This window comes from Ambystoma mexicanum, chromosome 12 (genome assembly GCF_040938575.1).
Source record: "Ambystoma mexicanum isolate Mex_15411 chromosome 12, UKY_AmexF1_1, whole genome shotgun sequence".
NCBI classification, from domain to species: domain Eukaryota; kingdom Metazoa; phylum Chordata; class Amphibia; order Caudata; family Ambystomatidae; genus Ambystoma; species Ambystoma mexicanum.
In genome coordinates, this window is record NC_090936.1 from 647,734,287 (window position 1) to 647,749,418 (window position 15,132).

Genomic DNA, 15,132 nt, shown 5'->3' on the forward strand with positions numbered 1-15,132 from the left:
TTTTTTGAGGACTGCGCAGGATTCATCACAGCATCCTCAGGGATAGCGGGTTAAGATACCATAGACCCTCTCTTACCTTCTTACTTACGTTTCGGTAGTGAGAGTTGCTGGCACACTAGGATCATAACTTAGCATATCATGGAAATGAAGAATTAAGACAATTGGAGCCACTGAAGAGTAATGCGAGGGGTCAGAAATTAGAGGAGGACACCAAGTTGCAATATTTTCAACAGACATCTTTATTAAAGAAAAGGGGTTGGATAAAGGCCTTTCAGTCCCTATACTAAAGAGTTTCCCTTCCTAGGAAACTATAGCTAAAGATCATATTTAGAAAAACCTGGGGTGAGCCGGGCACTCTAGTTCCCAGCTCTGTATACCTTCTGCAGTTCAGTTGCTCTTCTCCTCCAAAAGCACACATTTTTTCCTGGTTGGGGGGAGGGAGGAAAACCAATGATGTGGCTCTCTTGGGTAGGGCATGGTGACCCGGTGCCGCTGCCTCTAACCGCTGCCTCTAAAGCCCGGGACTTCTGTACCAATATGTAGAGAAACAGAGGGAGGGTGAGGCGCGCACTCTAGTTCCCAGTGTTGAATACCTGCTGCATTCCAAGTTGCTGTTCTCCCCCAAGCGCTTTCATGTCTCTAACAATCTTCAGGGAGGCTGTCTTTTCAGGTGTTACAGATTAGTCTCAATTGGTCTCAAGGAATTCTGGTAGCTGTAGTCTGTTTTAGGTAACCAGGAACCAACCCCCCTCCAAGTTAGCTAAAGATCAGTCTGTGTCTTGTCGTCAGAATTTTGCAAACTGTCCTTGTGTCCAAAACATATCTGACCCTCGCACTAAAATTAAGACTCAAAGGTGTAAGGTAGGTCTTTCGGTTTTGATTTAGCAAAAAGTGTGTACAAATCATATATATTTTTATTTTATTATTTAGACTCCTGGTTTTATTACAAACCTTTGTCAATACAAAAAACAACTGAAAGACCAACAAACATCCCAAGCCTGTACAGAGGGTCAACCAGCAGCTGCCCCTTTCGATCTCAAAAGTCCCCATTCAGGTTGCTAACTTAATCCCATCGAAAACCTCCTTTAGGTATTTTATGAGACCAAAAGTTGTCGTAAAGTTTTCACCTTGCAACAGTCGTAACCAGATGGCTTCTGCATCTTTGTGGGAAGGCTAACACCAATTTGCCCAAGTAGTTAGTTAAGCCAGTTAAGCCTGGGCAAAATAGAGTGATGTTTTTCAAAGTTTCCTTTGTCCTAAGGTTTTTACAGAACCCACAATCCGCTATGCCAGTTTGTAAATCTGCCTAAGCTGATTTGTGGGGGAAAAGGTTAAGTCTGAAACGCATGAATTGGTTCCTATACCAGTTATTAGGAAATTTGGTCAACTATTTTGGTAGAGAGCTCTGCGGCTTATTTTCATTCTTCATTGCTGTGGTGAACTAGAAAGAGTTCTTGTCATCTTGGGTCATAATCCAGTCATCTTGACAGAACTTCCATTTCACTTTAGCTGGGTTCCTGATTTAATTCATCAATATCAGTTTGTAAATGGGCTAACTGGTTCTGTCATCCTCTGCTGCATTGGACTAGTAAGTCATTGGTTCCTTTTCTCATCTCTTCTGCCAGCACTAAAAATGGTTTTGGAGGGCAAGGCAGCATACATTTACAATGGAGTGCCAAGGTGTTCCATATTGCTCTCGCCAATAGCGAAATTAGACCCAGCTCATATCGAATAACAGAGATGGGAATTAAGTTAGGCAGACCAAGTAGTTTCCTCCAAAAACCTCCTTCCCAGGTTACCCAAGGGGTAAACCGAAACCCCTCTGCACCGTATGTGAGAGCTGACATAACCTTAGATTTATCGAATGTCAAAACAGGCTTAAGAAAAACAGCTTGGATCTCAATATACTTGAACACTATCGACCAATTACAAATGTACCTTTTCTCTTAAAAATCCTGGACTGTGTTGCATATGCACAACTCCAGGACTTTATTGAAAATAAGTGTCTTGAACAAGCAACAATCTGGTTTCAGGCACATCCATGGGACAGAAACAGCATTGACTGATCTCAAATCTAATATTGCTAACATCATAAACAAAGCTAAACCTGCAATTCTTCTGCTGCTGGATTTTTCTGCAGTTTTTGACCTGGTTGATCACTCTTTGTTGGTCACCAGGTTAAGTGAACATGCGTATTGCGTTTTTGCAAGTGCCGCCTTGTGCCTCAGCAGCCAGTGCATGTATTTCTGTTTTCTTTTTTCCCCGTTAATGCATTTGTAGATCTTTATTTGAACAGCTCATCTGTCGAAGATCTTTCTGAAGTTGCTTCTTTTCCTGGATAATGGAGAGATGGTTATGAAGTCTGGGCCTGACCAAATCTTTTTGAGAACGAAGCTTGAATTCCATAACTAGGGCTATATATGCCTCCTCCAGTCACCAACTGCCTCAAGAATTTTTCAGAAAAGGACTGAATGTCTTGCCGCCTTATCTTCAGGCAATTTGAACCTTGAGGGTGTTCAATGGCAGTTCCCCATACTTCTTGCCTAGGACTGGGTTTGGCAAACCAAGTGAACTTTAATAAGGCGTGGTCACTTGCAGACTTATGAAGGACCTCAAATGAAGCTGTCTTGAATAAACTAACTGGAAACAAAGACATAGTCCAAGATGCCGGCAAAAGAATCATTAGACCATGTAGGTCTTGCAGGGCAGTCACCAGTGGTTTGTCCATTCAAGGTGTGGAGATCTCTCGCTCGCATACATCAGTTCAATCCTTTCGGATGCTCTCCTTTCACATTTTGATATGGGAGCCAGCAACTCATTGGTGATGCAAGGATAGTTTAGGTCACCCCCTATTATTATAAAATGAGGGTTGTAATTTAATACCCATTTGTCAATCACCGACATAGCAGCATTTAGAAAACCTTCAATAGTAATGGCCAACCGGTTGCTGTATATGTTAAACAGAAGACAGCGCTGAGGCTTTCGCCATCCTAGGACTTGAAAGGGATGCCAAAGATATGAAGGAATGGATTAGGAATATTTAGACCGTCTACCCTCATGGCCCTTTCGTATTTCACAAATGTAATTAATCCAGAACCCGGGCGTCCGCTTAGGCGTTTATAGGCAGGATTGAGGAGTGAGGTGGGTCCATCTAAAGATGGAGAGCGTAAGAGCCAGGTTTTGTGAAAGGCATATTATGTCCACTGCTCCCGAGAAAAGATCAAGATCCATAGGTAGTTGCGACTTGCCTCTGGTATTCCAGAAGACTTTCGCCAGATGGAGGCTCATTGTTAATTGGCCTTAAGGGTCAGACGTATTACCCCCCCTGCAGCACTGGGTGGCGTTGTTTGTCTTTGGAGCCGGTTTGGCCCAGCGTGATCATATATGAAAATTCAACAAACATTGTGGTTCCCTTCCTCTGGATTGTTTCAGGTAGACTAGTGAAAGTGTCCTTTTCAACCAATGATTACTTAAGAGTAGCGGAAATGTCTTTCACACAACGCTTTCTCAGAGATGGCAAAACATGTTTTTTCAAGAACAACAAAAATCGTTTACACAACAACTTTTCAAGTATGGCAAGTGTGACTTTTCAAACAATGATTCCTCAAGATTAATAGAAATGACTTTCACCCAACACTTTCTTGAGGATGGTTTCCTGGTATACTCCCCCCTGCCAGGAATCCTTCTGTGTTTTTCAGACCCCCTGGTTTACTCCCTTGTCGGGTATCTTTCTCCCAAAGGCTCATTGGCCTGATGCGTTTCTTTCACCAGGACTTTCTACAATGTTTTATTTCAGTATAACACAGTTGTACCCCTTCACTGTGTATACTTCATTGACAAGTTCTGCCTATGAACTTATTGCAATGCTTGTTCAATTTTTCCACAAATTGACCTCTCATGTATGGAGTCTTTTTGCCTTTTAACTTTGAATGGATTGTGTCCTCCATCGTATTCCTCATCTTTGACATGTAATGTCCAGCTTCAGCAGCTTCGGAAAACTTTTTCGGCAGAGGGCATTATGCATTGAGGCTGTTGGCTTCAGTTTTGTTTTTCCGTGACAGCATTTGCTTTGATAACGAAATTCGGCGCGCCTACTTTTTATGACAGTTTGTTACAAGATTCTTCGATATGTCTTCATCTTCGACTCTGCCGACACAGAAGTCCGGCTTCAAAAAATGCTGGGATTGCGGGTCCAAGATGTCTCTTACTGACCCGCACCGTATCTGCTTGTGGTGCTTTGGGGAGGACCACGATACGTCGAGTTGTTCCAAGTGTCAGTCCATGACAGGGAAAGGCCTTGAGGGGGAACGAAGGGGAAACTGTAGGTAGGAAAAATCCCCTAAACCCCTACCCGCTCGGCCTTCGACCAACGAGTCGAGAGGCGACTCTCCTCGGAGGAAGGCCAAGCGCTCTAGGTCCAGGAGTGGCTCCCACCACTTTGTCTTCAAAGAAGTCGAAGAGAAGGCGCTGGAGGTCTCTTTCGTCGACTTCTTCGTCCGACGCCTCCCCGAAAAGGTAGCTTGCCCTATAAAAAAGCTACCCCAGCTGAATGGTAAGCTTTCTGATAGGAAATGTTAAACATTTTTGCAAAGCAAGGTAATGCTCCTGCCGAGCCTTCGAAGGAAGCCAGTAAAGATAGGTCTCGCCTGAAATCCAGCACACCCTCGAGCCCGGGAAAACAGCCTGACAAGCATCGGGAGCCTTCGAGGCCTTCATCTGATGAGCACTAAAGAAAGTCGCGGACCTCAATGCCATCGGGACCTTCGATGCCTGGCAGGCCCTTGACATTGACGCCGAAACCTCCGACGCCAGCTGCGCCACATACTCCAGCTGTTAGATCGAATTCGAGCGCCCCTCTTCTGTCGGCGCCAATAAAGCCTTTGACGTCATCAGAGCCTATGACTTCCAAACCTTAAAAAATGTATGCTCCTCTTCCCAAGAAGGAGTTTTTCAAGTTACTCCAATTTTTGAAGAACAGGAATGCCCTGACGAGGAAGATGCTCCTTTTGGGTTACAATATGGGACACCCAATGTTGCAGTGTGTTTTATATCCGAAGAGTCCAGAATTAAGGACTTGTATGATCATTTACAGTCTGCAAGTGGAGTTGATACTTCACCTGAACTGGAGTTTGAAAGACCCGAGCCTGGCGAACTTGCTGAAGCTTCATACAGGCAACTCATGTCCAAAGTTGTAAAGTACATGGGATGGAGTAGGCCACCACTCCCTTATGAACAAGATGGTCTCACCGATATTTTGGATAAGGGTCCTCAGACTGATCCTGTTTTGCCCTTCCATATGGCATTACATAAAAGGGTGGCTAGAAACGGGGAAACTCTGGAGGCTAATGCGGCAGTTAATAAGAATCTGACAAAAAAATACTGCCCCTCCCGTAGTGACCCTGGCTACATGTCAAAACACCCCACTCTGGAGAGTCTTGTGGTGCAGGCGGCTACAGCTACTTCAAAACAGGCAGGTTACCCTACCATCCCTCCTGTGCGAGAAAGGTATTTTCTGCAGGGAGCATGGCACCGAAATCTACCAACTCCACTTGTGCCCTGGGAACATTTTCATATACTCTGTGGGATTGCATTTCTGTGGCAGCAGAGCACATTGCCGAGGGGGAAGAACGGGATGGCTTCTTAACTATTAAGGGTGGCAAGGAAGCTAATTGTGAATCCCTTCAATCAGGACTGGATACTGCGGATAGCATCAGCAGATCCATGGCTACCAGCACTGTAATGCACAGATTTGTGTGGTTGAGGAAGTCAGGTTTTGCACCAGATATGCAGTTTAGGCTTCTCAACATGCCTTTTCATGGGTCTCATCTTTTTGGCAGCAAGGCTGATGAGAGCCTTAAGAAGTTGCAGACCTCCAAGACGGCAGCCAAATCTTTAGGCGCCGCTGTTAGGCAACATCAGCCCTTTAGTCCTAGTGGACAACCTTGGAGTAGATCTTTTTGCTACTACTCCTCAGTTTAAAGGGCGAGATGTATGGCCGGTGAAAGAGGCCAGAGAAGATTGCCTTGTGGTGGACGAGGTAGAGGTGCTAAGCCAGATCAAGCAGCAGCCTCCTTACCATTGGCCTCTGCAGCAGCCGCCACAAAACCAATCTGAGGTCTTGAGTCACAGTTCACCAGTGGGGAGCAGACTGTGTCTGCATCTAGAAGAACAACGAGACATTACTTCGGATGCTTTGACTCTGGAAACCGTAGCCCACGGTTACTGCCTTCCTTTTATAAGAAGACCTCTGAACAATCCACCGGGGAACCGCTCTTGGTTCCGGATCCGCTCCTTGTGCACGAAGTGTTAACCCTGCTAGAGAAAGGTGCTCTAGAACCGGTACATGTAGCAGAGAGGAACAAGGGATTGTACTCGCCATTTTTATTATCCCCAAAAAGGACACAGGACTGAGACCCATCTTGGACTTGAGATACTTGAACAAGTTCCTCAGGAAGGACAAGTTCAAGATGGTCACACTTTCTCAGATCCTTCTGGCCGTCCAACTCCCAGATTGGTTGGTGTCATTGGACTGTCATGATACTTATTTTCATGTGCCAATCCATCTCAAGCACAGAAAATCACTCACCAGTGTTTGATGGCATTTCTGAATTGCGGCATGTTGATGCAGCAGTGTTTTTTCTTTGGAAAACCTTCCCCTGCGTTGCAGATCCTCATTCAGTTCTCTCACGGGCTCAGAGTTCCTCTGCCGGTAGAACTGTTGCTGCTTACCAAGACTGTCTCCAACAGCCTGCTGCTGCTGCCTCGGTCTTCCAGCGGTCCCTCCAAAGCATCCGATGTGCCTCTCCCCGGTCTCAGGACTCTACAGTAAGTTATGCTTCCAAGCGGTTGCTTGGAAGCCCTTGCCTTTCTCAGCGCTTTGTTTCCCAGCATCTGCTTCTGCCTCCAGTACTGCTTCCAGCTTCGCCTGCTCTGCATATCTCTCCTTCACATCCACTTCTCAATTGCAGGCGTTTGCCATGTTTAAATGTCCTGCACAGCTGATTTCCATTATAACAACTAGTCTCCACGTTTAGTTTAGGGTTTCCTTCAATCCACATTAACTCCTCCTTTCTCTTTCTCATCTCAGTACTTGAGGCTTTATGGGAGTTGGAGTCCATAGGAATTTTGGATCTTTTAAAGTTGCATTGTTTTGAGGCTTTGTTTAAATCTAAAACATCAGAGACGGGAGATGTTGAGTGAGTATCATGTGTACAGTAAGTATAAATAGTATTCTGCTTGGATTGTTTTGCAAGAAGGGGTTTTGGGGTTTTACAATGAGAGATTTTTTAAGTGACAACAAACCATCCGGAATTCTTGGGCCTTATTCATTTGGAAGGGAACACTACCGTGTCCCTCCTGATAGAATCGCCACATCTCCCCGACAGCCATCCCCTGCTATGTGATCCTCCCTCATAATACCCTGCTCAGGATCAGGTAGTGGCTGCTGTCCCCTGCCCACGTGGGAGGAGATCTTAGGCTGGGGATCAGAGATGACTCAACAGGATTCATCACAGTAAGCACACTATGATCAACATAGGTGCGGATGGTCTGGGTGTGATGTTTAAGGTGTACCACTGAGACCTGCAAATCTCTTTATGATGGCGTTTCTAATGCTGTTTGATACTGTACTAGATTGACTTTTTAGCATGCTAAAGAATCTTGATCATTTTTTACTTTTTGTGATTGTTGTTTGGAATATATGTGAGACTTTTATGGCGGTTTACGCCGAAAAAAAGATAATTGAATTGATGTACTACATTCTAATCCCCATACTTTAGACATTCAAGCACATTACACTTATTTGAATTCTATTCCCTGGCTACTCATTCACATGTACAACTTTTCAAGATTTGCTACATCACCTACATGACTGTTTGTTGGATCAGCCTCCTCTTCTGCATTGACATTTCATATTTTTGGTGGCCTTGGACTCACTGACGGCTTTGATATTTTAAGACTGTACCTAAGTTTCCTGATCATGTTGTTCTGGCCAAGCCTTCTCTGCACATGCACCACAGGCCTGGAGTTGTCTGCCTATCTTCATTCAGAGGCTGTGCAATCTAATTATTCTGTTGTTCTTAAGTTTCCTGTGTACGGATTGTGGTTCTCCTTTATTGTTGCAAAGTGGTGGTGTATTTCAAATTGTTTAAATATTATGTTATTGTAGGAAATATCTTGGAATTGTTCTACATTTCCATGATTCACGCAGTTCTGGGTTGCGCTGCATAGGTTTGTAGCATGAACGCAAATAAACCCCATGTATGTAGGGTAAGCTTCAGGGTCATGCTTAGTTTTGATCGGGCCCACTATGTCCAGTCCTCAATCCATATCCACTACCATGTTTTCAAGATATCCACGCAAATAGAATGAACATCAATGGGACTTAATTACAGGCTGTGATTATCCTTAAAAGAACTGAGACCTCTAATGTCCTCATTGTACTATCTTGTGTAGTACCTGGTCATGACCATCTGTTCTAGTCACTTGAGTCCGGAGTTAATGCCAAAGTATGCCACAATTTTGAATCTTGTAGGAATAGATTGCCAACAGTTGAAACGTAACCACTAAACGCTTCACAAAGATGTACCAATGTGTTTATCGATGAATTGGAGACGATAATGTGTGTAAAAAATAAATAAAAGATGCCTATATTTATATTCAACACTTCTTTAATTTGATTTTGTTTCTTTGCAACAGGGTGAAGCCAAACATATTTTCATACATGGGAACAAAGGATAAAAGAGCTATTACAGTTCAGGAGATAGCTGTTCTTAAGTGAGTGTTGCATGAATTTTTGAAAGTAATTCTTAATGTTGTTTGTTTTGTTGAACGGTAGGCAGTGTTTTGCAGGAAGGAATAGATTTTTTTTTTTTAACCTTACCTTTGCAATCCTGAAACTGTGTATTTCATTTTTTAAGCTTGTTTAAAAATGGTAAAATCACAAGAAATAGCGTCATAAATGTGCTGACCAAATCTTAAATGGCACATTTTAAACACAAATGTGTTGCCTTTGGAGATTTAGTTCAGCCTATATTGACCAATGGGGATCAGCCACTCTGGACACTTTGCATTTCTTTCCATTTTAAGTTATTCATTGAGAGTTGCTTCGAGTGCTGGTTGGCTGTAGGCTGTTGGCCTCTAACATTGAAAGGTGTGCAGTAGATATTGAAGAGAAGGCTTTACTAAACAGCTTGATAATGTTACCCTTCAAAAGTTAAGACCATGTAATCTGTTTGATGAAGGGTAGGCGGTTCAAAAGGAGTATTAGCTTGTCTGCGGAAGAACTTTCTCCACTCCAAAATCACAAGTCTGCCTTCCTTGGATGAGCGTTGAGCTCTAGAAGGCATATCATTATATCATTTGTCCCTTAGTTATCTGGGGCTGAAATTGAATAAGACCCAAATACCTTGCAAAGTATCTTTTTTTAAAAATTTTAAATCAAGTTTTATTAGCATTTTATAACATGGAGAAGGACAGTGCAAAAATATTAGCAACAGAATGCTAGTTGCGACCCCCGATATGCCTTCTCCCCCCTGCAGCACCCAGCCCACAGAACAACATAAAATGATCAGAGGTTAGAGGCGGCTTCATTTCCCTTGCATTCCCTCCCTGGTTCCGTCTGTCAATCCAGTTAATTGCCATATTTAGCAAAAACGGGCAACCACATCTCTCCAATTTTTACCCTGGACTCATTAAGAATAGGCATCAAATATTCCATTTCATGAATCACCCCTTACTTTCCGCAACCTTTCCTTATCTGTGGGGGTTCTGTCCTGTTTCCAAAATTGTGCCACACAACACCTAGCTGCCACCATCCTGGTGCGGGTCGTGTGATTTGCCTGGTCTTCCCGGTCATTTTCATCCCATGCCCCAAACAAGAGCCCCCATGGGGACTGCTTTCGTGAAATTCCATCAATCCATGAGGACCTCCCCCCAAAAGATCTGTATATGGAAACATCCCCACCACATGTGGTAGTAATCTGTGCCGGGGTGTCAGCATCTCCAGCACCATGAGTCTACACCTGGGTACTTTTTAGCCAGGAGGACGGACGGGGCAAACCATGTAGGATCTTAATCGCCTTCATTCTACATTGGAGGGAGGCCGTGCAGTGTGTGAACATATTGAACCATAAATCATCGGGTATCTCCTGCTGAAAATCCTTCGTCCACCGCTCCCTGGCCGCTGGGCCCTTTAGGGGGTACGCTTTTAACAGTACCTTATATAGACTCGCTGTACAATCCTTCGTGTCTCTACCCTGCAAAAGTAACAATTCTAAAGGTCATGGGGTCCCTCTGCAAATTATTCCCCCATCTCGTGTCGTTGAGAGCTCCCTTCAACTGCAAATGGTGAAATGGGGAGAGTCGATCTGGAGACAGTCTTCCAGTACCTTCATAGATGGGAACACCTCCTTCTCCCACATCTGTCCCGCTCTACCGTGGCCTGCCTCATACCATTTCTGAAACTACAGGGCGTTCCACTATCTGATTCCTTTATGGAGGAGCCCAGATGCAGCTCAGTGGGGAGGGCCGCGTCATGATCTATCTCGTGCTACTCCCTTCTTTCCAAATCAACTACATCACCTCTAGCAGGGGATGCTTCAACACCCTACTCGGAATCTCCTTCTGGGTCACCTGCAGCCATTCACCCAGGGACACCGTTCTGAGAATCGAATTGTCCATGGCTACCCATTGCTTCTCAGATTGCAGCTCTAAATGGTAAATAAGTATCCGTAACTGGGCCGCCTTATAGTAGGCCTTGAAGTCTGGACGCCCGACCTGACCACTCCCTCATCCTTCATGAGTGTAAGTGTCCTATATGCTATCCTGGGCCTATTTCCTGCCCACAAGAACTTCTGGAGCCTGCATTTGACTGTCTCCAAGAAGGCCAAGGAGCATCTGAAACAGGAATAGAAATTTCGCGAGGACTACCATCTTCATGCAGTTAAGTCTGGCATTCCAGGACCGATTGAGCCTGGACCATTGGTCGAGATCTTTATTAACTTGATCCCATGGGGTGTGGGGGAGTTTATTACTGAACATAATACCAAGGTCCCTCAGGATCTCCACCTTTAGGTACCAGAACCCATCTCTCCATCTCTCCTAACACTAAAACCCAATCCCTTCGTGTATTCTCCAATCTGGTCCTTCGCAGATCCCACCAGGTGGGCCACTGATTTACTAAGATTCACCTTGAACCCGAATAATTGTCCATAGACTTCCAGCCTGTCTAATAGTTTCGGGAGGGACACCTAGGGGGGGGGGGGTTATATATAAGAGGGCATTGTCTGAGAAAAAACTACATTTATATTCCATCCCTCCCATCCAGACCCCATGGATACGGCTAACCGCGCTAACATCTGTCACCCATGGTTCCATTAGCAGAGCGTATACGAGGGGCGACAAGGGGCAGCCCTGTCAGGGCCTCTTCCGAACCCGAAAAAGCTGTGATTCCACCCCATTTACTATCACTTTCGCCCTGGGCCTTGAATATAGGGCTGATACCCAGCTCGCCCATTTCTCTCCCGTTCCTACCGATGCCAAAACCCCCTGCAGGAACGGCCCGCTAATGCGGTCAAAGGGCTTTTCAGCATTGAGCGATAATATCAATACTCCTAATACCTGCATGAAGAGCTTGGCATCGACTTAAGGAGCGAGATGGGCCTGTATGCCTGACAATATGTAGGGTCTTTCCCAGGTTTTGGTATCCCTGCTATTCTTGCTTCCAGAAAGGAGGGGGGAACCTTACCGCTTTCACTACTGGCATTGAAGACCTTTGCCTGCTGTCCTGCCAGCAATTCTTGAAATTGTTTATAAAAATCGGCAATGTACCAATCCTCCCCCAGGGCTTTCCAGGCCTTCAATTTCCCTATTGCTGTCACTACTTCCTCTGCCGTGACCTTAGCGTCCAAAATCGCAATGGCGTCCGTGGAGAGCTTTGGGATTGCCAGGCTCTCCATATATGTCCTAACCACATCTTCCCCTGGATCTGGGGCCTTCGTATTAGTCTGCAAAGGATCCCTTGCTGCGAACCCACCAACCCCCATCTTTGTCCCTGATCTTTTCTAGCTGCCTGTCCCCTCTGCTACCCTGGACCCCATTAGCCAGCAGCGATTTTCTCTTCCCCTCCCCCCCGTCCCCTTTCTCATAGTACCGTTGTTTGGTAATTTTATTGACTACCTCCCCTATTAGTGTGGCATGTAATGACTCTCTTATCTCGGATGTCTTTCAACAGAGCTGTTCTGTCCCCAGACCTCCCATTCAACTTTGCCCTGAGCCCTCAGATTTTCTCTCGTAGTCTATTTTCAACTAGCCCCCTTTTCATATTTTCCTGTGCCCCCTCCGCTATCAGCGGACCTCTTATTGAGGCTTTAGCGGCGTCCCACACCAGATTGAGGTCGACTTCCCCTGTATTACTGATCTCAAAAAGTGAGCGGATCTCCTTCCCCAAAAACGCTCTGAAAATTGGGGTCTCTAAGCAGGACATCATTGTAGCACCATCCTGGGGTGGCCCTTCTTCTAGTGTCGAACTGCCACAAAGCTGTGATCATCTCGTGGTCTGACCACATGACTGTCTCTACCCTAGGGGAGGTAATGTCCCACTTCGGCTCTTTCGGGATCAGCAGGAAGTCGATCCTTGTGTAGGTCAAGAGAGGAGAGGGGGCAAAAGAATGTGAAGCCACCCGCCTGAGGGTGAGAGGCCCTCCAAACATTATCTCAGAAGTGGTCCTCCAGGAGGCTAGCAAAGTCCCTATTCTCTTTCCCCATTTACTTGGTCATACCCCCCTCTCGCTGACCACAATCCAACCTCGGGTCGGCCACTAGGTTAAAGTCCCCTCCTATTAGCATGTGTCCCTCCCCCCATTCTTCTAGTGCTACACAGATGCATCTTAAAAAGGGGAGCTGGCCCATATTCGGTGCATATACAGTGGCCAAGGTAAACATCACTCCATGTACCTGTACCTTGAGAGCCAGGAATCATTCCCCAAACCCTCTTAACCTTGAGCCCTTTCATTTGGACGGATCTTGCCAACACGATTCCCAACCCTTACTTTTTATGGTCTTTATTAGAAGCCCAAAACATTTGCCCCACCGCCCCTCTCCTCAATGGCTGCTCCATCACCTGCTTTAAGTGCATTTCCTGTAGAAACAAGACGGATAATTGGAGGCTCCGAAACATATTTTCTGATGTTTGTTAATCTGCTTAGAACCACATGCTGTGCATAGTCCGACATCCAATGGTCACTGCGGAGTATGGCATTTTGTTTTTCGTAGTCGAAAAGGGGACGTCGACAAGGCGTGTCTAACACTATCCCTATAGTGACGTGCAGTGTACCCACAATCCCTCACGCGTCGAGGTCCCTCAGATTGTTTTTTTCCGCCCAGTTATTGGTCGCCTCTATGCAGAGCTCCTCGAGAGACATTGCGAAATCATTTCCTCAACCCTGGGTCGTTTTACTATTATTAAGTATACACATAGATCCCTCCCTCGACGTAGCTGCCAAAGCTGTTCTCCGCCGAGCAAGATCTTTGACGGAGGGACGAGCGGAGGAGATCCTTCGGCGCTGCCGAACACGTGGCCGGGCCTCGCCGGCCTAATACAGTAGGGAGAGTGGGGTTGGTGGTCATTTCTTTCTTATCACTGTGAGAATGCGGTTCTCTTTCCCCTCCCTCTCTTTAGAGGTCGTAATCGCATTTCATGCCCTCAGCTATGCAGAAGACCCCCCTTAGGTTTTGCCCGCGTTGCAAGGGCAAGTTTACCTGGAAGGACAAGCACAAACGGTGTAACCGTTGCTTGCCCCTCGATCACAAAGGGGACGGCTGTGCGGCCTGTAAGTTACTGAAACCCAAAACTCTAAAGGATCGCAGGGTCAAAAGGTGGGCAGCCTATGCGATGTCTAGGTCTAACTCCTCGCCAGCTACCGCCGCCGCCGAATGTGACGAGGACAGTGATTACACGGCCTCTGCAACAGAGGTTGTAGACCTCTCGAAGGAGCGTTCCCGCTCCTCGTCGTCCGTCCCCGGCCCCGACAAGCCCGGCTCACGCCCCGCTTATGGGGGATGAACACCCCGGCGACAAGGACGAACACAGAAAAACACATAAGCACATACCCCACGGCACGTATTCGTCGAAGACGAAGGCAGCCATAGCGTCAACGGAGGCGTCGGGTCCACCGGCATCTTCCGCCGACCATAAGGGTCACAAGCCCTCCCCGCCACTGCTTCCGCGACTGGGCTTTCTGTAAAGAAGGGCGCTAACCCCAAATCCTCAGACGACGCGCCTTGCAAGAGTGCGTACGTTGCCAGTAAAGACTCGCCACTGCCTAGCGCGACGGCGAGCGATCCCTCGACGGAGAAGTTGATCGCCGAAAGCCGCGTATAGCTTCTAAAGACGGCCAGAGGCGGACGACGGGTGACACGTCGAAAACCGCTCACAAGGCCAAAGAAACGTTGAGGACGCCGGAGGGTAGGCTGGGACAGCTCCCACCGTCGACAGAAGACCCTAGCCAGCAAGAGGGTTTCTCAGAAGGCGAAGGGACTCTATCTTCGACGCTATGGGACAAAACTAAGCAACTACAGGGAGAGGAAACTCCCTTTTCACTCCCAGACCGCTCTGGCCTACCCTACTGGACTGTAGAGAGGTTCCAGTCATGTATGGACAAGCTAGACAGGTTCATGGCCATCCCAGAAAATAGGACACCCAAGAGGCCAAGGGAGGTACCCCAGGAGGGGCCATGGGCTAAATACCCGAAGCTCTTTAACCCCCTACAGGAAGACATGAACTCTTACGACCTCACTGAAGAGGACTCTCACTTCCAGGAAGAGGATGAGTTTGTGAATAATGAAGACCAACAAGAGGGAGAAGGTTTTCAAGATGACACTAACATAGGTGAGGAGGGCTACGAGGAGGACCCAGGTGAAAATGGCTTACAGCCCTGGCAGTCTACAGACCCCAACATTATAGACATTTATTCTCCTCAGACCACACCGGTCAGGAACCCTTCTCCAGTAGACGATCAGCCCACCTTCAATACACTACTTAGGAAGGTAGCAGCGCATTTTGAAGTTGAAACTGGGGAGGTCACCCCAGATACTGATTTCGTCGAGAGGATTATTAAAGAAAAACCTCCCACT

At 46.4% G+C, this 15,132-nt stretch overlaps 1 protein-coding gene across 2 annotated transcripts in view; it reads left to right on the forward strand.

The window, feature by feature from the left end:
- The window catches only part of PUS7 (pseudouridine synthase 7), a 1,198,018-nt gene that overhangs the window by 314,008 nt on the left and 868,878 nt on the right, over positions 1-15,132 (forward strand). For both annotated transcript variants that reach the window (XM_069629126.1, XM_069629125.1), the window contains one exon: positions 8,698-8,775. In XM_069629126.1, the coding sequence (XP_069485227.1) occupies positions 8,698-8,775 (78 nt within the window). The remainder of the gene's footprint in view (positions 1-8,697; positions 8,776-15,132) is intronic.